This window comes from Chinchilla lanigera, unplaced genomic scaffold (assembly GCF_000276665.1).
Source record: "Chinchilla lanigera isolate Chin_1 unplaced genomic scaffold, ChiLan1.0 scaffold00001, whole genome shotgun sequence".
Lineage (NCBI taxonomy): Eukaryota > Metazoa > Chordata > Mammalia > Rodentia > Chinchillidae > Chinchilla > Chinchilla lanigera.
In genome coordinates this window covers 20105544-20132381 of record NW_004955402.1, presented here as the reverse complement: position 1 = coordinate 20132381, position 26838 = coordinate 20105544, and the positions used below count along the sequence as shown (strand labels likewise).

At 34.5% G+C, this 26838-nt stretch overlaps 1 protein-coding gene across 5 annotated transcripts in view; it reads left to right on the top strand.

Annotated features, from left to right (window-relative positions):
* The window catches only part of Ccdc178 (coiled-coil domain containing 178), a 352256-nt gene that overhangs the window by 296708 nt on the left and 28710 nt on the right, over window positions 1-26838 (top strand). For all 5 annotated transcript variants that reach the window (XM_005372759.2, XM_013507772.1, XM_013507853.1 and 2 more), the window contains one exon: window positions 20390-20524. In XM_005372759.2, coding sequence (XP_005372816.1) covers window positions 20390-20524 — 135 coding nt within the window. The remainder of the gene's footprint in view (window positions 1-20389; window positions 20525-26838) is intronic.

Here is a 26838-nt window from a genome sequence, read left to right as displayed (position 1 = left end):
ACTGCTGAAAATTTAAATGACTTATTCCCACAAATTTATGTAGTTACCATACTTCTGGAGAAAGGGCCAAATCTAAAAGTACTTTCTCAGTTTGTGTATGGAGGGGTTGTTTTGTTTTGTTTTCCCTCGAAGAGAAATAGCAGTTTATACTTTTTGGACGAAATATGACCAGAAGCATTTGTTCATTCGTCTAATATTTTAAACTTAGAAGCAGAGGCTGTTAGCCATTTCAGTAAAGTACTAGAGCCCTCAACTGTTTATTTACGTATATCTGGTCCTCGTTTAGGCCTCCATTATAGTTTCTTACTAAATTTGATATAAATCCATTGGTAATTCATTTTCCATCTTGTGATTTTATTTCCTTGAGCATCTTTTTTACAAAAGACTAGAAAGAAAACTATACTGATTTACTATAAATGCATATTTTAAATTACTATTTTAGGAATCACATTCAAGACTCTCCACACTTAAATAAAAATTGCTGCTCAGCAGAAAGAAGAAACCCAAAACAACAAAGGTGTAACCTCTATGTATCTGGACTCTGATTATTTGCAGAGTTGTTTTAACTGTGAGCCATACATGCCCCTTCCATTGATAAGCATCTTCATTTACTTGACATGCAGCACCACATAAAGATTAGTAAAATGCTCTTCCCAGGTTTGTGCCCATACAATCCCTTTCATACAATGGTGAGTTTAACATAGAATCTAAGAAACGGAATACAAAGTCATTGTCAACTGTCATTTCAAACTGTTGGCATACCTTAATTATCATCATCAAAAGTAGCTAATTAGATACTAAATATTTAAAAATAAGCCATTAATCAATAAAAAATATGTATCTCTTGGTATGAAATTATGATTTAGTCACCCAAGAAATTCAGCATAATAGTTTAATCACTGAAACCAAAAGTCCATTCTTATCCTTAATTTTCTCCTTTTCATACCCATGGCTTGCATGGATAAACATCACTGAATTCTTCGCTTTGTACTGCCTAATCCTCCACAACCTTCTAACTATAATGCTCCAGGTGGCCACAATTAATTAATTAAAATTGGCACTTGAGACAAAACCTACTTACCCATTGGCTAACCTGTAAGTTTTATTGACAAGAACAATGAACTTAGTGATTATCTGAGGTTAATTTTAGTCCTGGAAGCTTTCCTGTTCAATTTTATGTAAAGGAAAAGTACTGTATGTCAACTTCTATTTTCTCTTTGAATTTCATTACATAAACCTGCAGATGCATTATTACTGGAAATAAGATATCTTCACTTCCAGGGCAAAAAGGAATTTGTTTTCAATTATATGGGTGCAAAATTACACACTGCTTGTTTGGAAAAGGAGCTTAGAAAAGCATTATACTGATTTTTCAGGTGACAAAAACTTGCAGGATGGATATCTAACGTTTTTTAGTTCTTTGACTTCTATCTCTGCATTATCCTGGTTTCCTTTCTTTCGCCATAGGCACCTTTGTGATATTCAGGAAAGTAGGTTGAACAATAAAAATTTTGAAATGGCTATCAGTTTAGAGGAAAAGAATAGAACCCAAGCATATTCAGGTGTCAAAAGTTAAGAATCTAGTCACCGTTGTGTGGGGACTCATAACAAATGCAGAAAGGCTGAGGGTAACTCTGAGGTTACTCTGGGTTGCTTTGTATAATTGAGTTAATGATGAGCCAGTGAAACTGGACAGACTTGGGAGGTTTGAGGCTGAATCTTGGTTATCAACTTGATTGTCTCACATACTTCTGGATGTGTCAGGGTGTGTTGTGAGGGCATGAGCATGGGCCCCTTCTTCTCTGGTTCTGCTTTGCTTCTTTTTCCTGACTGCCACGAGGTGAGCGGCTTGCCTCCCCTATTCCCTCTGCTGTGATGTTTCTGCCTCAAAGCCAACAAACAGAAACCTCTAAAACTGTGAGCCAGAAAGAACCAGTCCATAGTAGAGCCCTCCCAGGCTTATGGCCCCTGCCTCACAGGGACATCAGCATAGTGTATCATATCTTCATGCACTTGTTACTGTGTTCATGTGTCCTTCTCTGCCGTGTACACTCCTGCCTCCCTCTTCTTAGGATCTTTGGGATTACATCAGACTCAGCTGGGCAAGCCAAAATAATCTCCCCATTTCAATCACATCTGCAAAGTCCCTTTTACAGTATAAGGTAATATGTTGACAAGTCCCAGGGATTAGGATGTGGACTTTTTTTTAACTTGTCCTTTCACAGTATGCTTTCCCTTACTGTCATAAAACAAATCTTCCCCAGTTTCTACTCTGGTGGTAAGTAATAATACCATAGTTGGAAACAACACAAACAGATCTTGAGCTCAGTATGCTCCGAATCTACTGCCAGAATGTGCATGTTAAAAAAGATTTACAATTCCATGTGATTTATGCTTTATTAAAGATATTATTATCCTTCTATGGCAGCATAGAAGAGGAGGCACTGTCTTCCTACCTGGGGCAGGGAGACGCCTCAGGAAAGGCTTCTCCGTGGAGTGGTGATCAGTTGCAATACAGGATTATGTTGTACAGAGTTAACCTATGGTGTTGGTTCAACAGGCATAATAGCTAATAAAATTTTACAATGTACAATTTGTTGTAATTGAAGTAAAAAGAACCCACCTTTCTTGACTCTCATTAAAGGCCTTATATTTATTAATTAAGTCATTCAAATAATATTTATTGAGCACTTTCCATGCGCCTGGCCCTGAATGAAGTACGGGGAACATAAAGATGAGCATCCCCTGGACCCTGCCTCAAGGACCTCACCATCTGGGAGAGTAGATGCACTGTCTGCCCTAGCACGCCTCAGAGAAACTAGTCCTCATGGCATGAAAAAAAAAATGCCTACATTCAAAAGACATGCTCAATTTTTATCTGCATTACAGCTTTTGTAAATGAAAGAAAATACTCTCTTGGTCTTTTTCACTTTTTACACAAGTCTAATTTTATTTTGTTTATTTTATTTTAGTTTAGTTTAGTTTAGTTTAGTTTTGGTTTTTTTCTGGTACCAGAAGTCGAACTTACGACCTTGTGCTTGCCAGGCAGGTGCTGTGCCACTGAGCTAAATCTCCAGCCCCCACAAGTCTAATTTATTCCTTTGAAATCTTACTTTTTTCACAATACTATATACATTTCTTTTCCATTTTTTTCTCAGACTTCCAAGTTCTCTCAGCTATTACCTGGTGACTTTGTTTGTTTGTTTGCTTGTCTTTTCATTCATCTTTTGAAGACCCAGGAGCCATAATTTAGGAATTGGCCGTGAATAGTTTTCTGTGTCAACTTCTTAGCTTTGCATTTAGTCTTTTGATTTGGGATTTGATTTGAAAGTTGTATGTAGAAAAATTCAGTTTATCCCATTTTATAATGTATTTCAGAAACAGTGAGATCTTATTGATTTGATAATCCCACATATCATGTAATGAGCAGAACAAGCTGTCAGTAGAACAGAGGAGTGACTAGCTCTCCACAAAGCTCATTTACTGAAAGAGTAAGGAAAACAGACAATTGTTTGATTTGACAAGTTGTTACACTACTTATATTAACATGACAGAAAATATAATAAAATTCATTCAACTATTACACTTTCATTTATTCCAAGGACTATGACTAAGTGTCTCCACACTGAATTTACAGCACGTGTGCCACTTTGGAGGTATAATTTGAGAAGAACTATGAATTTGTGTTATTTCTACGTTATCTATCACAACTAAAATCCAACATCTAAAATCCCTATCATTAGATTTATCTCTGTATGTAAAGCAAATGGTAGATGTCCTTTTTAAATGCCTGGAGAAATGAACACAAATCTTTCCAGGAATGCTGATGTACAAAATAAAAATTGGCTAGTTACACTACTTACATGATGTGGGGATGTGTCTGAAGAAGGAAACACAGGGACAGTGTCAGACATGGAAAAGCTTTTCTTGGGAATGGGGTTTGGAAGACTTCTATGTAGCCTTGGAAGAAGGAAAGCCGGAGGCAGCCGGGGCCAGCACAAGACACAGTGTAATAGGAAACTTGGAAACAGAGAGACATTTAACTATGAAAATAAAGAGCGTCAATGTTAAAAATTGTTTATTTACTGTTTTGAAATAAGACAGCTCTCTGGCTTCCATAAAGCTGACTCTTCCATTCTTGACACTATGCCTGTTCTCTTCGTAAGTCTTTTGCATAAACCTCAGTGTGTACTTCTACACTTACATATTCTTATTTGTGAAGTCCTGTTTCCCCCATAGATTGTAAACTCCAAAAAGTATAGTAGTTCATCACTGTGTATCTGATACCATGAAAATTAATAGGCATACGACAGCTAATATAAGTGTTTTATTTATCTTGCAAATATTTACCATGACTAAGATCTACAAGTATGGGAAATTGCGGCAGATAGGCATGGATTGGAGTCCAGGTTTTACCATCACTTGGCAAGTTGTTTATTCTTGCTAAGTATCTTCTGTCTAGCCTATGTAGTAAGACTAGTAGTGACCATTTATATAGGACTAACTAAGATATTGTAAGTATTTTGCAGAATTTTCTGGCACATTATAAATGCTCACTAAATAATAATATTAAATACACTATAAAAATTCTCTGTATTATTTAAAGAAGATAACTATGCATAATCTAATCAACATAAAAGAGTGTCTCATTCAGGAGTGGTGGTGCATGCCTGTAATTTTAACACTCTGGGAGGCTGCAATAGAGGATGACAAGGATCCAAGCCCAGCGTGGGCAACTTGGTGACTTGGCAAGGCTATCTTATAAAGTGTAATGCCTTCTTTCATTTCCTTGTACATGTTATGCGTAGTTATTGCACTTTCTCTTTGTGATCGCTGGGGTCCTTGCTGGCTGTGCAGGGTAGTTTTCGCTTGCTCCTCTGCATCTCATTGTTTCTACTGCATATGTTTAGTGAGCTTCAAGGAGAGTTTATAGATGTCTCCTATCCAAGATTTCCTTTGCAGAGAGTCTGTGCCTTTTTCTCCTGGAAGCCAAAACCAAAAAGCTTAGGTCTCCTGAGCTGCATTCTAGGTTAGTCAGAGTCCAAGTGCAGTGATCATCTAGCTTTGGGGAGCACCTCCTCCCCAGGCTTCACTCTTCCTTCCTGGATCTGCCCTCACAAATGTCCTTCACGTGCTTTGAACCCATCCATGTAACAAAAATATTTACATGAAGAATTAAGTCACTAAAACAATGAAGCTCTAGAATGTCTAGCAAACTCTCCTCATGTATATTTTACCTATTCTCATGGAATAAATAACTATGGAATAAATAATTTAGGAAATTAATCCCTATTCAAATAAAGCCCTGTCTAAAATGTTGTACTTCTGAATGTAGGAAAGAATGCTAAAAAGGAAAACAACTTCCAATGTTAAGAATGAGTGTCTTATATAGCATGAAAATTCCTAGGACATTGTTTTCCAGATTTAATCATGCAGCAGGTTTAAATTCTCCTCATTAAGCCAAAAGGCATTCACAACAGTGTATGATCTTTAGGAGTAATTTCCATTTTGTATTTGAATATTCATATAAAAAGGTGATAAGTTCTTTTGTAACCAGTGTTTTTATGGCTCCAAAATCTACACTTAGTGGGTTAAGTAATTATCCACACATAATAATGAAACTCAGAGAAAAAAATAAAATGTTATTTTTTCGGAGTCATGATCTCGAATTGATATATGATTTGTTGTACTTAAAAAGTAGTAAAAGAATTGAACTCATGGAAACTGAAATTAGAATCTGTTTGGGAAATATAATTTGTTAAGCTCATTTCTATAAGCAGAGCTACTATTCCTAAGAATAGAGATAATTAATTTTTAATATTACTCTTATACTGATTTCTTAGAAAACAAATTTGCACAGCCACATGACATACCCTTTTGCTCTATTATCAGTAAAATAAGAGGATATTTAGTTACTCTACATTATTAACATTTACTATGCCATTCATTGGCACAGTTTAAAAGATAAGGCTTGGAATTTAGGTGATATTCCTGAGCTATGTACAGTACTGATGTTTTATAGACACAAGGTCAAATATAAAATAATGACAGGGCATATCTTCCAGGACAAGACATTTTTATATGGTAAAGTTCAGTGACCTTACCCCTATGCACTTATTTCCAACTTCCTTTTACTTTGGAAGGTTATGTCTCTCCTCGGCTGTGCATGACCACGTGCTACTTCTTGCCATTTGGGTCATGTTTTATGATGACTCAAACTCTACTTCCACCTGTTCTAAATTTGTGCTCTGACCTGTTCTTCCTCAGTTCTTTCCAAAACATTCAAGTTTCCTCACCACATCATATTTGTTGAGAATGCCCTGGTCTCTGAAGCTTCTCTGCCAAGATCTAGATGCTATGCTGCTTTGGTTTAGCAAAATAATATTAATGACTCAAGTTAACTTTCTTCTTCAACTGTTAACTTTCTAGTTGATAATGTTTCACCTCCAATAATGTGGCATGTATATTATACAACATGGTGTTTTATTATACATACACTCCGGGAAATGATTTCCTGCATCAAGAAAAACCATCATCTCACATAAGTTTCTGTGTCTCTGTGTGTGTGGGTTATATAAGTACCTAAAATCTACACACACACACGAAAAAAGAAAAGTATGGTACTAATGTTTTAAATAGGACAATATCAGGAAAGACTCCATTTTAGAAGAAAAGTTTCATTAACAGTTTAAAATCTAAATAAAAGCCCTGCCCAGAATAAGCTACCTTTCAGTCACCAGAGTATTTTTATTTTTTTAAACTGTCTTTTTTTGAGGGAACTGTCGTCTATGTTTCATTTATTCTACTTGGCACAAATGAGAATTATGTCTTTGCTGATAAGTATAATTCTTGGAGTTTCTCAAAAATTGCTTTTGAGAACCCCTTTGTCATGCTACAGAATATAATAAACTCTGTATAAATAGAGATTTTTTGGCTATACACATAGAATCCAGTTATGAGAGGAGAACAGCAAGAGACTCTAGGACCGAAGCTCACCTCCTTCCCATCCTGGCTGGAGAGGCTTGGTCAGCTGTTCTGGATGACATTAATTTCCACTGGCTAATTCCATATGACCTTGGCTCTCATATAAGCCCCCTCCAGACCCACCCCTCCCCCTGCAGCTGGCACAGCAATCGCTGGGAACTCTATTCTACATTTTGTCTGTACTTTTCTGAAGCTTTATTTCTTATACTTATAAACCAGTTTATTTCTTCACCCAGAGTATGCCACATTGCATAATTGTTTCTCATCTTTTCTTTCTTTCTTTTTTAAGAGCAGAATATATTTATTGAGGGAAAGAAAGCTTCCTTCTGAGAGAGGACAGAAGGAGACCTGAGTGGGCTGCCCTCCCATCTTTTCCTTTTGCAGTTGAATTCTTCAAATAGTTTGTTGTTTTTTGGTTTTGGGGTTTTTTTCCCCGGTACCGGGAATCGAACTCACGACCTTGTGCTTGCCAGGCAGGCGCTGTGCCGCTGAGCTAAATCCCCAGCCCCAATTAAATCCCCAGCCCCTCTTCAAATAGTTTAAAGAAAATTATTTCATTAACATTGTTTTCTTATTTGTCAAATAAATGAAAATTCTGGAGTATTTGTAATGAAATTTGATGTCCTTACAGTATAACTATAGTATGTTTCTTGTTAAAAGTTCAAAAGAAACCAGTCCATGTTAAAATTATTTTTGTTGTAACATTTTTATTGTGAATTAATTTTAGGTAAATGTGCTTACTAAAGTATTTCCTTGAGTCATTTGGCTTGAAAACAAATAAGTCCCAGAAGACTGTGGAAATGTACTATGGAGAAATCATCAAAGAAAATTGTTCACTCACACACCAAAAATGAACACTCAAAGAACCAGTTTAGAGCATTTATTTGACCATATTTTAAAATCAGTGGGTTTGGCTCTAACTTCAATCTTATGAATGCACATAGCCAGTTTTCTCAACACCATTTAAAATGTATATTTTGGGCTGGGGATTTAGCTCAGCGGCAAAAGCGCCTGCCTGGCAAGCGCAAGGTCGTGAGCTCGGTTCCCGGTACCGGAGAAAAACCAAAAAAAAAAAAAAAAAAAGTATATTTTTAGCCTCCAGTGTATATTTTAGCCCCTCTGTCAAAGATCAAATACTTGAATATGTTCAGGGTTGTTTCTGCATTTTCTATTCTGTTCCATTGATCCTCATGTCTGTTTTTGCGTCAGTATCAAGCTTTTTATCACTGTGGTTTTGTAAAATAACTTAAAAGTGCAGAATTGTGATGCATCCTGCTTTGCTCTTGTTACCCATGTTGATTTTTGCTACTTTGGGTCTCCGCTGGGTCCATGTGAATTTTAGGCTTGTTTTCTCCGGTTCTGTGAAGAATGTGGTTGATATTTTGACTGAGATTGTGATAAATCTGTATAAGTACTGCGCACTAACCAATTGCATCAGGGAGCTCCAGGATTGTAATAAACCTGAATACAATAAGTCCTCAACGTACAAACACTCGAGCTGTGAACTTGCACATATAGAAAGGGACTTCGCATTACACACATTCGTAGCTGAGAACAAATCACAGAAGTAGCTCACGTGCCTGCTGACCACTGTCACGATTGTGTTGCAACTGGACAACACAGTTGTGTTTACTATACATGCAATAGCATGTAGTAAGTAGAACAGTGATCACTCAGAGCCCCAGATGTCCCAAAACAAGAGGAAAAGCAGTGGTGATGTGGGAGGGACTGCTAGGAAGCAGAAAGCAATGTACATTTCATATTTCAAAGGTCTATAAGATTCACTTTACTTAACAAATTTGACTTACGAACATTCTCCCAGATCATAATTTATTCATAATTCCAGCACTTACTGTATCAATTTTTGAAGTAAAGTCATTTTTACAATATTGGCTCTGCCCATATCTCTCACTATATACTAATCAAAGTGAAACAAAGACCTAAATGTTAAAACAGAAACATTTAACCTCCTGGAAAACAAACAGGTAAAACTTTTGAAGCCATAGGCACAGGGAAGAACTTCCAGAACAGAACCCTAAATGCACAGAACATAGGATTGAGAGTCAGTGAATAAGATTATATCAAGTTCTTCTGAACAGCAAACTAACAATTACCAGAATAAAGTAAAAACTTACAGAATGTGAAAATCATTTTGTCCAGCTATTCCTCAAACAGAGGACTAATATCTAGAGCATATAGAACTCAAAAAAATGCTCAATAAAAATGGACAATGAAATGAATAGACAATTCACAAAAGTAAAAATGACCGGGGCTGGGGATTTAGCTCAGCGGCAAAAGCGCCTGCCTGGCAAGCGCAAGGTCGTGAGTTTGGTTCCCGGTACCGGAGAAAAACCAAAAAAAAAAAAAAACAACAAAAGTAAAAATGACCGATAAATACATGAAGAAATGCTAGCATCGTTGGCCATTAGAGAAATGCAAGTTAAAACATTCAGATTCCATCTTACTGCAGAAAGAAAGGCCATCATGAAGAACGTGAATAACATATGCAGAAACCTTTCTGCATTGTTGGTAGAAATGTAAACCAGTACAACCACTATGGAAATCAGAATGGAAATTCTTCAAAGAACTAGAAATTCCACTTGACTTGGATGGATATTCCCCTTCTAGGTATCTTCCCAAAAGAGTTAAAGACATCATTTTGCAGTGATACAAGCATACCCATGATTATAACAGCACAATTCATAATAGCTAAATCTTGGAAGTAGCCTATAAGTCCATGAAGAGATGAACAGACAAAGAAAATATGCTATCTCCACACAGTGGATTATTACTCTACCATAAGGAAAAATAAACTTGAATCATTTGTAGGAAAATGAATGCATCTTGAGACCGTAATGTTAAGTGAAATAAATCAGACACACAAGGTTAAATATCACATGGTTTCTCATGTATGAGAATCCCAGAGTAAAAATAAAGAACAAGTTAAAAGTTATATAACAGAAGTAGGGATAGATCTTTCTCAAAGGGGAAGATCAAAAAATGGAGCGAAGGAGAGTGGGACAGAGATAGGGGATGGGAAAAAATTGAGTGCGTGATGTGTATGTTTCTACTCCACAGAAGGAATGTAAACATCATGTACCGCAAACATGTACAAAGGAAGGGAAGGGGAAAAAGATGGGTGAGACGGGGAGGGAGGGATCAGAAAAACGATGTAAAAATGAAATAGCATGTGTTACATACATGTATAAACTTCCCATAAGGAACATAAAATTGTGCAGCACACATGTGTCCAACAAACTGAAATTGGAAAAAAAAATAAACTGGAGTCATTTGTAGGAAAACGGATGCATCTGGAGACCATAATGTTAAGTGAAATAAATCAGACACACAAGTTTAAATATTGCATAGCTTCCTTTACATCAGAAACCCAAATTATAAGTAGAGAGCAAAATAAAATAGATAGATACTAGGAAATAGAGACTTAGATATTCTCAATGGGAAGAAGATTAAGAGATGGAGGAAGGTGGGAGGGAGACGAGAGAAAGGGGATGGAAAAGGACTTAAAATGTGTTAATGCCACACAAGCAATATATGCCTTATGTGTTGCAAACATGTTCTAATAAAAAAGATTGCCACTAGTAAAGATAAATATATAAACAGCCATTAAATTCTGAATAAAAAATGAAATCAAAGGACTTAATTACTTTTCAACAAATAACTCACAAATAAGCAAGGACATAGATATCTGAAGAACATGTTCATCCCTAAAACATAACCCCTATATAACCTTCCAAATTGTGTCCTCATGTAATTTCATTTCCATCTTTTTTAAAACAATTATTCCTTTGAATAATGTTAATGTTTTACTGTAAGGATAATTTGTAAATAGATATTTAAATTGTCTTGTTTTTGCCTTAGTGTCTATTTTATTTTATCTCATTTCATTTCATTTTTTTGTCCTTTTGAGAGAGGGCTTTGCTATGCAGTTCAGCCTGGCCTTGAGCTCACTTTGTAGCCCAGGCTGGTCTTGAACTCCCAATGATCCTCCTTCCTCAGCCTCCGTAGTGCTTGGATTACAGGCATGTACCACCACATCCAGTTTAGTGTCTATTTTAAAACCACAGATAACAACTAAGAATTAGGTATACTCACTTATTTCATTTTGGACTCTTCATGGGATGGTGAAATTTAGTAATAAACATAACAAAATATCTAAACTACTATCTTTACCATTTAAAAATCAATTATTCATGAAAATATACTAATCACATTTCATAACCAAATGTCAGTTTTGCAGCTTTCTGCTACTAATAAAAATGTAAAAAATATTAGACTAGGTATGTGTTATATATCATAGCATGTAATTATTATACACTATTCATAACACATACATTTGTGTATTTATATAAAGGGATAGACTTGTTAGCTCTTCAATACAGGAGTTAATAACATCTGTTATGGATCAGTGTTATTTCTGTTATATCATCAGAGTTTTTATATATTAGCATAGGTATAAGTATTGAATTTTCAAATGTATTATTTCATATAATTTAAATAATAGAGAAGATGTTTTGTTAATTTTCTTAAAGACCAGATACAGCTTTGAAGATGCATATGAGTTTGATTTTCTTCAAGTATACCTAAGCAGTGGACAAAGGAGATTTCCAGAACGAGCTATGTGATCTCTAACACCAGTGTCTGGAGCAAATTTGATCACAAAGAAATATTTCATTAGTTCTGAGATTTGTATGTTGTACCTATGGAGCTTGAAAGCTGAATACTATAAAAAGATCAGTATTAACTGGATTTCCTATATCTGTCTTTCTTCCCTTGCCACAAATCTGCAGAGCAGTTTGTAATTGCCATTGTTTGGGGTATTACAAAAATTAAAAAAAAAAGTGATAAGGTTTATGCAGTTTGCCTTCTGAGCTGCACTTCATATCACTCTGTTGAATTAAAATTGCACGCACACCTCTTTGCTGATCGGTTTTATCTATCAGAGATTGCAAAGGCACTATGCCTTCAGTGTGCAAAATCTTACAAGCAGGTTGAAATGATAATCATTATTTTAATATTGTAGTGAAAGTGAATGAATATGTATTTCTATTATCTACCGATCTTTTATCTAAAATATACTCCCATAGGAAAACACTGGCTTTTATCCCAAATAGCCTTTATCATATTTTGTCAAAGCTTTAACTATGATTTTAATAGGATTACCCAAGGTACAAATGTAAATCTGCAAGATTAGTGCATGATTTTTTCCCCTTTGTCAAATGCATATGGTTCTTAGAGCTGCTTCTGCAGTTGGAGTATTTGCTTGACTGTGTTCGTAGATGGATAATACAAGTAGGTTGTCTGAAACACTGTAATTTTCTCTGAAAGTAAATATTTCTCATAGTATTTCTACTCTTAGACTATAGATTTCTTACCCAAAAATTCCCTAGCCTCTATAGTAGTGGTTGCAGACCCACTTTCAAACTGGTGGCGAGTTGATCCACACACACACACACACAAGCATCCTTCAGAAATGCCTCAGCCTCTACAAATTGTCACGTATCAACATTCACCTACTCTCATTCTCCTAACAGTGCAATAGGAGTTGACTTTTCATTTGTAGGTGTTTTTAAAGACAGTTTTTACGTTCACAGCAAAATTAAGAGGGAAGTATAGAAATTTCCACTACCACACACAGTAGCTCACTCTTGGTGTATATTCTGTGGATTTAAACAAATGTCTAATGCATGCAGCCAGCATCATAGTAACATACGGATATTGTCAGTGCCCAGAAAAGTTCTGTGTTCCTCTGAGTCATACTGGAAAGTGCTTTCAGACGTTTTAATTGTTCCACACCTCTCATATATTTACTACATCTTCTATTAATGAAGGTTTTTTTATTGCTGTGATTCTGCTGAGTTACTGCTTCAGTTTTGTAGTTAATGGGATGTTTGTGTTGTTTGCAGAAAAATTGTACGTTCATTTGACTGCCTTCTAGTTTTTATAAACATTTTTCATTAATAAAAGTATAAAGATGATATTGTTGAAAACCTGTCCAATACCATCTAGTCTTGAGCAGTTGTACATTTGCGTTAGTCCAGGGATGGACAAATCATTTTTCACTGACAAAGAACTTTGAGTACTGACCGTGAACTATTGGCCCTGTTGGTTATTATGAACTTTGTATTCTAAGGGACCTTTGTATTTCAGTATTCACTGGTCTTTGTTTTCTGGCAAAACAATTTATAGTTCATTTTCAGATAACTATACATATGGTATTTGTATTTTAATTAAAAAGACTGTTGTTATGTCTGATTCTTATAAGCAGAAATTCATTATAAGGACACTTCTCATTTCCTTAAAATGTTCCCTTTCTTTTTCTCCAGGGTTCTTAAATTGCAAAAGCCAGTTAAATTATGTGCTTTGGGGAGTTAATTTTTGGCACCATATGTCCCTAAAAATGATTTAATTTTATCTAATGCATACTTGCAATGATATTTATGTTCTGTAATGCACAGAGACAATTTAAGAAAAATTTTAAAGAAAAAACACAATAGTCTGTTATTATAGCAACACAGTAACAGTGTATTATAAACTTTAAAAATTCCTGTCTAATTAGATTAACAAATTTCCAGTATTGATCACTGATTGTCTTTTGAAACTAGTAAATTCAGATTCTCATGGAAATATGTTACATGTGTTAGTCTTCAATTTCATATGAAATAAGTTGCAAAGTTACCTCCCTAAGACTATATTAATCGGGGTGGAAAGAAACGCCAAAAATTCTAGACAATGTAAGAAGTAGCTTGAAACTGCAAATTTTTTCTTATGGATATAAACTCACTTAATATTTTGGATATGTCTTTTATTGGTGGTAAGGTCATATTAGTGAATACATAAGCAAAATCTTGATGTACACAAAAATCTTTTTTCCCTGATATCCAATGCTCAAATGTGACAGGATATTCTTTAAAAAATTAGATTATAATACATTCTTTAAAAGTAAATAAGCCAAAAAACATGGAGAACAACTTTGTGCAAAATGCCTGATTAACTAAGGGCTTTCTAATTCTTTTACTAAAACAATAAAAAATTCAGTGGTATAAGGTACGTATAAATTATAAGTGAGTAAATAAGTGTATGACTAATTTCTTGTGCCTCTATCAGGTTGGTAAATTTGGACATTTGCTTTATATATTTAAACTACTAGAGGCACATTCCATATCATGTTTTTATCTTTCTCAGAGTTAATTAGTAGCTTTTTTGTGTGCTTCTTCCTTCATTTTAATTTTAACACCATTTTAGATAGCAATCAAATTAAAATATAAAGTACTCTATTCCGTTTTGTCCTCTATACTTGTTATCTTTTCATAACAATGTTATCATGTATTTATTTTAAATGTTAGAGCTTGGGGAAAAACATACTACAGTATTTTTTTTATTCCCATGATAGTCCATTAGATTGTTTCCAAATTTTCATTATTGAAAACAGTGCTGTAAATCAGCATTATTCTAGATTTTGATGGACATGTTGTGGCGATTTTTCCAGAGCAGCTTCTCTCAAACTCAGCACATATCAGAATCACCTAAAGATCTTGCTAAGCAAGATTTTCTGAGGCTCAGAGTCTCTGGTGTAGTGCGCCGAATGACTGTGTCTCTCACAAGTTCTAAGGTGGTGCTGGTCCTGATGATCAGGGAGCCAGAGAGAACATCATCTGGAGCAATAGCTTCCACTGTAATTACTGAATCGAAAGGAAAGCACATTTTCAACCCCAGTTCAAAATAACAATATGTAATACAACAACCATTGTTAATTTCCTATCACCTTATCTGAAATTCTGTATTGCTTTGATTGTATTGTTTGGTTTATGTCTGTGTGTTAGTATGGTTTCCTTCTTTTATCTTTAAAATAAAAACAAATAGTAGATTGCATAATAGTAGCCAGATGCAATGGTACACACCTGTAAAAACAGCACCATGGAGGCTAAGGGCAGAAGGTCACCATGAGTTGGAGGCCAGCCTGAACTCCATTGTGAGACCTTGTCTTAAAAAGACAAAAACTGAATTTAAAAATAGCAAATTGCTCTTCAAGTCTTTCTGTCATACTATACCCAAATTTAAACAGCATATGAGAGTTCCATTTATTATATATCTTTACCAGTATTTATAGTAAGCAGATTTTTAAAACTGTCAATCTAATGAGTATGAGGTGCATTTATTTGTACTTCCTATCACAGTTGAACACCTTTTCAAGTGTTTCTTCAAAAAAAGCTTTGTTTTGGGGGAGTGACTTATTTGTATCATTTTCCCTATTTTCTGGTGAATTGTTTCTATTCCCATTGATTTGTAGGGGATCTTTATATACTAAAGAAATTAATCATTGTCAGCATTAAGTACTTTTATAATCTCCTTTAAGCTTATGGTTTGTTTCTATGTTTAAATTGGACAATTTTAAGCATTTTGTGTGATTAAACTTGTCATTTTTTCCTTTACAATTATTTTGTTATTTTGTTTAAAAACTCTTTACCTTTCTCAACAATTATTTTACACCATATTTTCTTTGAAAATGTTTAAAGATTAACTTCACTCATGCTTATTTATGTTGCTTTTATTTTGGTATATATTGTGAGCTAAGGATCTAACTTTATTTTATTTTGCATAAAGATAATCTCTGTCATGCATCACATTTCTGTGTCTTATATGCATGTATCTGTTACCCAGCTCTGTTGTGACCAAATGCTCTGCTTTTCTATTCTAATGCTGAATTATTCTTAGCTCCTACAGCTTCTAGGAGTCTTATACATTCGTGATGAATTCTTGAGCTCATTCTCCCACTTCACGATTTTTTTAAAGTTATGCTTAGGGGCTGGGGATTTAGCTCAGCGGCAAAGCGCCTGCCTGGCAAGCGCAAGGTCGTGAGTTCGGTTCCCGGTACCGGAGAAAAAAAAAAAAAAAAAAAAAAAAAGTTATGCTTAGCCCTTTGATCTTCCCTATGAATTTGAGATCAATTTCAATGAGACTTGATGAGACTGTAGAGTACTTTGTGGAAAACCAGGACGTTTTGACCCTCCTTTATCATATATAAACGTATGATATCTCTCCATTTATTCAGTCTTTCTATATTTCAAAATAGCTCTGTAGCTCTCTCTATAAAATCCTATGTATTTTAAAAGATATTTATTTATTCAGTTTTATTTGTGGTTAAGAACAGGATTTTTCAATTGCAATTAAAAATTGATTGCACTGTTTTATACTATTTTAATGCTGATATTATAAACAGAAATGTTCATATACTCTCATTATCCCCCATTGTTGGGTTTGTAGATCCTCCTGGGGTTTCTACTATATATATTTCTTTTAAAATTTAATGTATTAAACATAATCAAATTTATATTTAAATAGTTTTAAATATATAATACACCTTATATAATTAAATTTGCATTTGAATATATTTAAATATATAAATATATCTTATAAATGTTTAAGTATATTTAAATATATAAATATATCTTATAAATGTTTAAATATATATAAATATTTATATTTAATATTCATTTTTATTTTTCATATGAAATATATATTAAATTTTAAAGAGCAAATAAAAATTATTTTATATATATTATTTTTAAATATATATATTGCTTTATTTTCTAGATAGTCACAAGAATATTTCTAAAGTTTCTCCATTTTGCAACATCTTTGTTGAATATCTTTAAATTTACACTGTTTATCTAGTTAAATCTGACCAGCTCAATTTGATAAGCAAGTTTTAAGAAATATTTATTGAGTGATCACTATCTACAGACATCTTACAGGTGGGATTTTGTAATAACTCGTTTTCTAAAAGAGGCTGTCATGACCTACTAGTAGGTTAAACGAACCATCATTTCCAGCATCTTCAATATTTTACCTTATATTAAATATTATTTTTATTATTTGTTTTGAATATATGAACATGCATGCATATATGTGACTTTTATTGAATTCTGGTTCTTCTGGTAGACTTGTAAATTTCTCCCCAAAAGCCTAGTTTTTAAAGCATTATTCTAAGTTGATCCTTAAAGCACTTAGAGCCAGGTGACAGGTGACTTCAGCTGATACTGATATATGGACAAATTTAAGACCTTTGTAGCTACCTCAAGCTAGAATGCAGACTACTGAATAAAAATAATCTTACTGCATTTAGCTGCTCCTCCGTATGCGAGTTGTGGGTGGAGAAAACATCACCATTCTATTCGCCATTTAATTGTGTCACAGGCCTCCCACTTGTAAAAAAATTATTTTATTCTAAAGAATTCCTTCAAAACTGATTTGCCTTTTATTTGCCTTTGTTTGTATTTGTCATTATTATATTAATTAATTTATTCTTTGCTTTTCACGGACAGATGGGTTTTATGGACTTGTTCCTAGTACACCAGTATCTCCCAGGGGAAATAGGGTCTTCTAAGAGTTAAATTCAAATAATGACGACCTTGAAATAGAACTCTCTAGAAAGTTAAAGGAGCATTTTGCTATAAGTAATTTTCCACTGAGATATCTGTTCCTCTCAGTGAGGCTAAAAGAGTTCGTCCTATCACTATCCTTTTAAAACCGTTCGTTTCCAGCTAACTTTAATTAACTTGATAAGCTATTACCTAATTTTGAACAGGGTAGGTTTCCATTTGTTTTTTGTTTTAAATTCCAATAATTATAATAATCCAGGTGAGAAAGGTCTGAGTAGGCAGAAATTTGTAGATATAGGAGATGAAGGTTTTGACATGCACTTATTACTAATACCAAGGAGGGGTAGACAGGCGTTCATTTTTAGTTACAACCCGTTGTCTAGGATGATTTTGGGCTAAGATCTATAGAACCCTTGAGTGTTGACAGAAGTCTTTATGATCACCTTAAATCCAGAAGGTACTACTACACATCAATGGAGAAAAAGAAAAGTCACTGGCCTCTGATAGAAAAAAGTAACCTAAAGCAAGTTAATCCATTTAAAATACAAATACAAATTTCTCAATTGTTAAACTGAGGTTAAATAAAAAGAGCCTATGGGGGCTGGAGATTTAGCTCAGCGGCAAAAGCGCCTGCCTGGCAAGCGTAAGGTCGTGAGTTCGGTTCCCAGTACTGGAGAAAAACCAAAAAACCAAAAAAAAAAAAGAGCCTATGACAACAAGTCTGTGAATGCAATCAACCTGCAAATGATATTATTAAAATGTCACAGTGATAAAAATTGAGAAAGTTGAAAGATTATTTGTCTTGGTTAGGAAAATAGCAATAATCTAATCGCTTTGGAGTCACACCCACAAGACTATATTTAAGCTTCACCCAGCAAGCTATATTTATTTACTGGAATATATCCACTTCATCCAGGGTGTTTACCTCAGCCCACAACATACCCAGTCAGTGCACAAAGAATGAAACTACAGTCTGTTTTAAAATATGTTTCTAGATGTAATTTTTAGAGATATGATACCCTATAAGCAAAGACGATTTCCTGATAATTTTAGTATAAGATCAAGTGTGACGACAAAATATACATATGCGATGAAATTTTCAGTATGTACATGCTATGAAATTTTTTCAAGAACATCTGTCATGACTGTTTCCCTACTGTTACCGATGTTTAGCCACCATTAAATGGCAGCTTCTTTAGCTTCCCCCACTGTTTCATACTGAAGTAATTTATAATTTAAATAACGGTCTAATATGTAGCTTATTGTTAAAACTAATTTAATTAATATTATTTAAATCTTTGATGCCAGCCTTCGGTCCTGCAGGGCCAGTACTATTCCCTACCCCTAACATTATGCCACCCTTCCCCTGTGACAATAAGTGCAATTTTAATATGATATTTTCTATATTTCTGAACATATCTAATTACATAATTTACCAAATGTCATAATGAGTACTGTCTATCAAAATACAGCATATGCCCTGCCCCTCAATGACTGTCCGATTTGGTTTATAGTACATCAGAAATGAAGACATATGCTTGACTGCAAAAGCAATGCTAATTTTTAATTTAATAACCTAAATTATCTGAAGTACCCATAACACTATTCCAACTAATATAGTTCAGCATTTAGTAGGTTGAAATATTTATGTTTTCCAAGGGCTTGCTGTTGTTATTGTTGCTGTTGTTGCTCTAGATTAACTAACCAAGGCTAGGTATTTTATTTTTCTATGAACTGAATGTAAATACATCTGTGTTGTATAATTAGGTTGATGATAATAAACATTTCACAGGAAACATCAGATATTTAAAATAGCTATTTTAAGTCAACTATTCTATTGAAATATACATATAGGAGGTCTCTGAAACACACGCATCAAATATAAAGATTTTACAAAGGACCTACACATGTAACCCAGACCAAATAATACCATAAAATAGGCACTTTTTAACCTGGTTTTACTCCAGTATCAAAAGGTACTTTATATGATATTTTTTATATAAAATGTCTAATGTGAATTTTATTTATTTTTTCATTCTGAAAAACACACTGAATACTCACCATTTTACTAAAAAACAAAAGTGTGTCCAGTGACAGAATATGTTATATGCAAATGTCTTAGGATTTTAAAATGGTTTTTACTGTTAATTTTATTTATTCCTTCAAAAATAACCTTATAATTCTTTATGGAGTGATTATGGTAACGGTTGAAGAACAAGAGAGCGCTGTCTTGGTAAAACTTTGCTGTTTTATTTTTATATTAAACTTCCAAATGATATCAGCATAGCTCAAAGGAGAATTCTTTCCTCCCCTGCACAGAGCCAGTATTAAGCCTGCCACTTGCAAACACTGCGTCCACTGTACCTCAATCCAGTGAGATATTTCCGTGTCTCATGGTCAGAGGGAGGCAGATTAATAGGAAGTTCTAGCTGGAAATTTCTTCCCTGTTATTGTTCCCCCTCTACAGTTGATGGCTAAGTTAATTCTCTTTAGTTTTGTCACGCTCTAAAGCACACATTGCCAAGCCATGGTAAGCTTTATGAGGGGAAAAAAAAGAGGAGAAATGGTGTCCATCAAAGTCTTAAAGTTGCATTTTTAAACTTTGGCTTGACCTGATGTGCCATTCAAAAAAGCTTCAAAAGATTATTTTTTAGAGAAAGGTTCAATATGTCCCGAGGCTATCGGTTTTGAGTTAAACTGGGTGAAGTAGAAATATTTTACTCATCAGCTTTGCAGTCACAGAGTTTGCCTCAGCTAGAACAAAACTGCTGAGGCATTTAGAGAAAATTAACCCCCCATCCTGGCGGCCAGATGTGACTGGTTTCTGATGAATGCACATGAGTGGGCTGAAAAATCAAGAGACTGTGAAATTCCTGTCAGGTCCGTACAGTGCAGAATGGGCCATTGACTGCTTTCTATATTTCCCTCCATCATTCTTCTTGAACACTGCCATTAATTTCCTCTCCTACTCTGACTTGTGTTTTTCCCCTCCCTCTTGCCTCTAGTTCTGTCAGCTGCAAAGAAATCTACAGGAGCAGTGGCAGGAGCACTTCCGGCTGGTGGTCCTCTTCAGCCAGATGAAGCTGGCCAAGTTCCAGACAGACTCTCAGGAGACTATTCAGAAAATATTAGCTGTGCAGGTAGGTGATTGCAGGGAAGTAGGAAAGATCATTCTGATCTAGATTGAAAAGCAAATGATGGGTAGTGTGATGAAGCATTAAAACCATATCCCATCAGAGTTTTATAAATTTTTAACCTCTTTAATAAACTGGGATTGCATGAAGGATGAATTCAGTAAGTTAGCACATATACTATGCATATTTTGGGGGAAAAAAGAGAGCAGACTTATTTCTTCTCACAAATCTCAGGATGGATTTTTATAAATATCCTTGGTATAAATGTATTTTGTCAAATGTTCAGGCTTTGCAGTTGCTATTCGGCTGTTTAAAAGATGTCCATAACACTTACCCTGCAATGCTGTTGTGGAAAATCTGCTTCAGTGAAAATAACCCTCTTATGTTTATGTTATTTAGCTATTGTCTTCCCCTTCCTATTTTTCAGGAGGCTTGTCCTCCCAAGCAGATTTGGAGGTGACTAGCTGAAAAATAAGCCACTTTCGGCTAGAAAGTAACTTGCGACTCTAGGTGTACGTGACCTTTTACTACCTGTGCTTATCTCTGTAAAAAAACATTTAGTGGATCAATTGTCTTTGAGACTTTGAAATAATTGAGAATTCCATGTTAATTTTGTGAAGACCACCACTGGACTATTACTTAAAATTGCTTTCAGTTAATGTTTTACCATTTCAGATGTTACCATATATGTTAAATATGATGTCCCAAGCAAATACACACACACACACACACACACACAACATTTTTTCTATTAAAAGGAAAATCAGAGGGGCTGGGGATTTAGCTCAGCGGCAAAGCGCCTGCCTGGCAAGCGCAAGGTCGTGAGTTTGGTTCCCGGTACGGGAGAAAAACCAAAAAAAAAAAAAAAAAGGAAAATCAGAATGCTCTTTCCATGAAAAACAAAAATAATGCCTTCTGAAACTACAATGTCAGTAAGTCACAGCAAAAGTAAGCAAGGCTGAACCCCACACCACGTCTTTTCTTTAAACATTTAGTTGCACATCACATTTCTTTTACCACAGTAAAGAAACATTTTGCAGAGCATTTCCAAACCTACTAATCTATTTCAAATTTCATTTCTGCTGATATCTAGTCCTAGGATTTTCTTCTGAGGAGTATGTATGTATGCATGTAGATGTTTGTGTGTCTGATTTATGTACAGCTTCTGTTGATAACAGTTTAAAACAAAGTATTAAAATAATAGGAGAAAACTAAAGGTAAGTTATAAAAAGGCAGTATGTATCATATCTAGCCTAACAGAAATATATATACAAACCGGAATACAAACCACAATTGCATTAGTTTGGAAGTCAGGAGCATCCTGTCTTCCTTAAGAAGTCCATTAACACATAGTACACTAAAAATTATGGGAACTCCCGGATTTGGTGGCACGAGCCTATAAAACTAGCATGAGGATCACAAGTTCAAGGTCAGCCTGGGCTATATATCCTTAGCTATATGGTAAGGTAGAGGTCAACCTGGTCTATGTAGCAGGACCTTGTCTCAAAATCAAACAAAACAAAATTATAGTGTACCTATGATCTGTGATTCTGTTTTAGGTATTCAGATGTTACCTGTATGTTCTAATTAGTGTCTTAGAAAATGTCAAAATGCTAAATATCTTACAAATGGTAAATTCTTACTCTGAGTCACAATATACTTTTTTCAAACATCAGAAAGCCATTTGGATATCCATAAAGTGAATTCCTAATTTAAAACCTTCCATAATCTGTATTTTAATTTTTGATTAGAAATTCTGTCTTTCACCGAAACTTGATTTTAAATGGTTTCTCTGTATGGCTGTTGCACACTGTGAAAACGAAGAGGCAGGAACAGGCAGGGACTGACCTAACTACTCAGCACCAAGAGATGCAGCAGCAAGCTTCCATTGTATCTAGGAAACTCAAAGAGAATTGATTAGTGGTTGCTTTGATTAGCTGTGGGAGACATCTTCAGTTTAGTGTCTTTCAACTCTAGCCTTTAAATAACAATGTGAAAATATAACTTTTGGGATCACACCACAAAACTATGGAAAGGTGTAATCCTCTAGTGAAGAAAAATCAAATCTGAAACCTTCTGCACTGTACACCGTGGCCTCCTTGACCAGCTCCTGCTAACTTTCCCACCTTCATCTCCTGCCATCTGTCTCAGCCACTCCAGAATTCTGAGTCATGGAACTTGCTGCTCGAACTGCTCTCCCCTCCTGTGCTCGCACTCTTCCTTCAGCAGTACTCTTCTTTGTCTTAGCTGTTTAATAACACCTGACTCAATCCAATCACATAATCTGCAGTTTCCAGGTCTTTTCCCAACCTAGTTCTGCCACACACATTTATTTTTGCCTCTTTTATCTCTTACTGGACCCTAGACATGCTATTTTACTGCAGTTGTATTTTCAGCTGTTAACTCGCCAAGCTTGTTGCTGTACCCTCCTTTCTAGAAGTTTCTAAGCTCTTTCTGACCTTTATACTATCAGAGAAATCCATTTGCTTCTCCCTTAGTTGTTTTAAGGGCATATAATAGCTAGGTGGATAAGGAGGTTAGGTAGCTCTAAGTGCTTTTCTACTTTTCCTTTATTATCTTCAATTTTTTAAAAGGAAAACATGGTAGTAAGTTAATATATTTGGGGATTCTCTGGGTATCAGTGAATACAGCTTGATTCCAAGTGGCTAAACATTGCTTAGCAGACCAAATGTATTGCTGCCCATTTCCAAATGATTTTCTCTTGGAATTTCTTTAAGTGTCAATGATTTGGGAATTTCAATAATATAACTTAAATTTTATATCTTGAAGCAAGTATTACCATAATGCCATTAGATATTAGTAAACTATTAGGTGAAAAAATTAGTTGATGAACCTCCTGAAAACTTGTTTACATATAACAGATTATAGAGTAAAAGCAATATAAATAAATGTTAAGCCAAAAAAATCAGCTTCGCTTCGACCCTGGATTTAAAGCCTTGGAGCAGTTCTTTGCAGGCCCAGAAACAGGCAGTGATTACACATCTGTAGCTGACAGAAGCTCAGGTAGACCATATAGACATGTGAGTTACGCGATCAAGCAGAAACCAATAAGATGAACGATAATCGGGATAAAGAATTTGCATGTTTTACTTTGAAACCACTTATATGAGAAAAATTTGGTGACATCAGTTGACCACAATTTTAATATGAGCCAAAGTAAACTATTACAAAGTTGGAGCCAAAATTATGTCCTTGCTATAGCAATCATTTAAGACTTCCTGCCTCTCTCAGTAAATGGTATGTTTAGTGCTATTATTATTTAATTTTTACTATCGTTTTTCTTTTTTGTTTTCAATTTCATTTTTATTATCATTTTTCTTTTTCTTTTCCATTTTATTTAACCTTGTAATGTCTAATACCTTTCTGGTACTGTATTTGGGGGAAAAACTAAGCACTAGAATCATTCAAATGAAACCGGGTGATGCACCTAAAACAGATTAATGTCATCTTAGACTATGTAGGCAAAGATCTTTTTGTGTAGAAGGAGATGATACATCCCATTGCATTTTTTCTTAAACTTGAATACATCTGAAGTATTTTTGTTGTTGTTGTTGTTTTTTGGTTTTTTCTCCGGTACCGGGAACCGAACTCACGACCTTGCGCTTGCCAGGCAGGCGCTTTTGCCGCTGAGCTAAATCCCCAGCCCCCATCTGAAGTATTGATATAGTTTGAACAGTGAATTTGAACAGTGTAGTTTAAGGACCATACTGACATTTTAGAGAACACAAATTTAAGAAAGAATGGGCAGAGAAGAAATAGAGAATATTTGGAATGCTCAGCCATAACATTCTAAGTTAACATTTGGAAAGACAAATATCTGAACCACAGCAACAAAAATCAACATATATTTTGATGGGCTCTAGGTGCAAATACTGGGAGCAAAGGATGGAAAAGGTGAAAAAGTTGGGTTTGGGCTCAGTAGGATCAGTGATCTACCAAGCATGGCCTTCCAAGCATGCACCAATGGTGCTCAACAGAAAGTAGAAAAACATAGGCCAGGTGCCTTGGGAAGAAGATGATGCATTGCTCAAGGGAAAGCGAACAATCTGAGAGTCAGCCCAGGGGCACCTCCTCAGCCTTGTGCTCCTAGAATGTTCCCATGACTTCTTTGCCCACACACGTCTGGCTGCATCTGTACCTACTCACCTGCTAGCATGTTAGCCCTTGCACGTTGAAATTATATGTTTTTTCTTCATTTTTGTCTTCCTGAAAACATTTACATTGTTGTAGCATAATAAGCACAAAAATTGTGTTCAATTAGTGAATTGATTTATTAGTGACCTCAAAGGTTCTTTCCAGGTTGAGGCACTCATGCTTTTATAGGTTAACAAATAAAAACATTCACTAGTTGCTTTACGAGGAATTCTTACAGCATAGAAGCAACGTAGTCAATCATTTGATATGGCCTTACACACACACACACACACACACACACACACACACACAATTTACACATAGGGACAGCCCGATTTCCTATAGTATTTGGAAGGTAATGGGGCAAATGAAAGAAAGCCAGAAATATCAAGACTAAAATTCAAATTTTAGTGTGATTTTTTTGAAGACAGAATAATAGTATGCTTTTTGGAATATATGAATATATATTTAAAGATAATATGCTTGAACACTATATGTATATACATTTAAAATAATATGTGGAGCAATAACATTAAATTGCTAAATCTTACGAATTCTAAGTAATAACAGCAATGACATTTAAATATAGTTGCAATACTTTAAGAATATCTACTGGAAATGTAGAGATAAAATGTATCACCCTGAAACTACTGGAAGAAAAATATAGTACCATAAAAACTGAGTAATTGAACATACAAGAAAAAAGAAAGAAAAATATTAAATATATAAAATAAGGACAGTTATTAGCAATTATAACAGCTGCAAATATCCAAACGTGATAGAACACCCTTGTAATCTCAGCACTCAAGAAGCTGACAAAAGAAGATAGTCATGAGTTTGAGGCCAATTTGGACTACTTAATGAGTTCAAGATCAGCTGAAACTACACAGGGAGACCCTATCTCCAAAAAATGGAAAATTAAATAGTTGCAAATCATCTGCTTATACAGTTGAAAGCTACAGATTCACAAATTAGTAAGAAAAGCAAAATCTATGCATGTCATTTATAAGATACATCTGAGACAGAAATATTTTTCAAAGTCTGAAAAGAAATTTTGAAAATTCAAATCTATAAAAAGATTTTTAAAAACATTTCCAGCAAAAAGAACAGGAACACTCAAATTTGAATATTTCTTATTTATAAAAGACATACTCTACTGACATATATCAATCACAAAACTTATGTACACGATATCATAACTTCAGAACATATGAAGTAAGATCTGATTGAAATCAAAGGAAAATGTTTAGTTTTCATTTAGAGTCTATAATTGCAATGATAAATATTAACATAGTCCCTTGCATTTTTAAAAAGTGAATGGAAAAAGAGCATCACACCTCAAGAACTATGAGTTCTGATGCAGTCACAAAGAAAAGTTAATTTTAGAAAATATACTAATGTAATATAATATAAAAGAGAAAGACTATGTTCTCATAGAGTGTATGCTAAAAGCAATTGCTAATAAGAGCAACAAGATGCTCACTGCAGAAGTGTCAAAGTACTTGAGATCAAAATTTCCTTAACTTCATAATATGTTCTTAATAAATGAAGCAGAGATATAATGTAAAAAAATGACATAATGTCTGATAATATGATTTTTCTCTTATATAAGGGAATCAACTAAGAAAAACATCAAAATTGGAAAAACTGTTATTTAACATGGCAACTTGAAAGATAAAGCTCCTAAGAATAAACAACAAGATATTAGTTGTCTTTGCAAAGAGAGCTATCAAATAATATTGAGAAGACACAGGCAAAAACCTACATAACAATAAATCTACATCATTTTCATAGATGAAGAGATCGTATTGGGCATATACTAATGTCAAAATTTTAGAAGTCCACAGACATAAACAAAACAACTCAAAAACAGTAAAAGCAATACAGAATTTCAGACAAGGTGATGGGAAATTAACAATGGTTGTTGTATTACATATTATTATCTTCAAAGTGGTTACTTAGATAAACAAATATACGCATATAAGATTGATCAAACAATTAAACATTAACTGTTTATTTCAATAAAGCAATAGAAATCAGTAGTACTCTTAGCTATCCTGTGTATACATGTATACATATTGTTTTCCTTCTTTCTTTTTCTCTTTTCCCTCATCCCACTTGTTCTTTCCTTTTGAGCAGTTTCTTTCCCCTTCACAATATCTAGT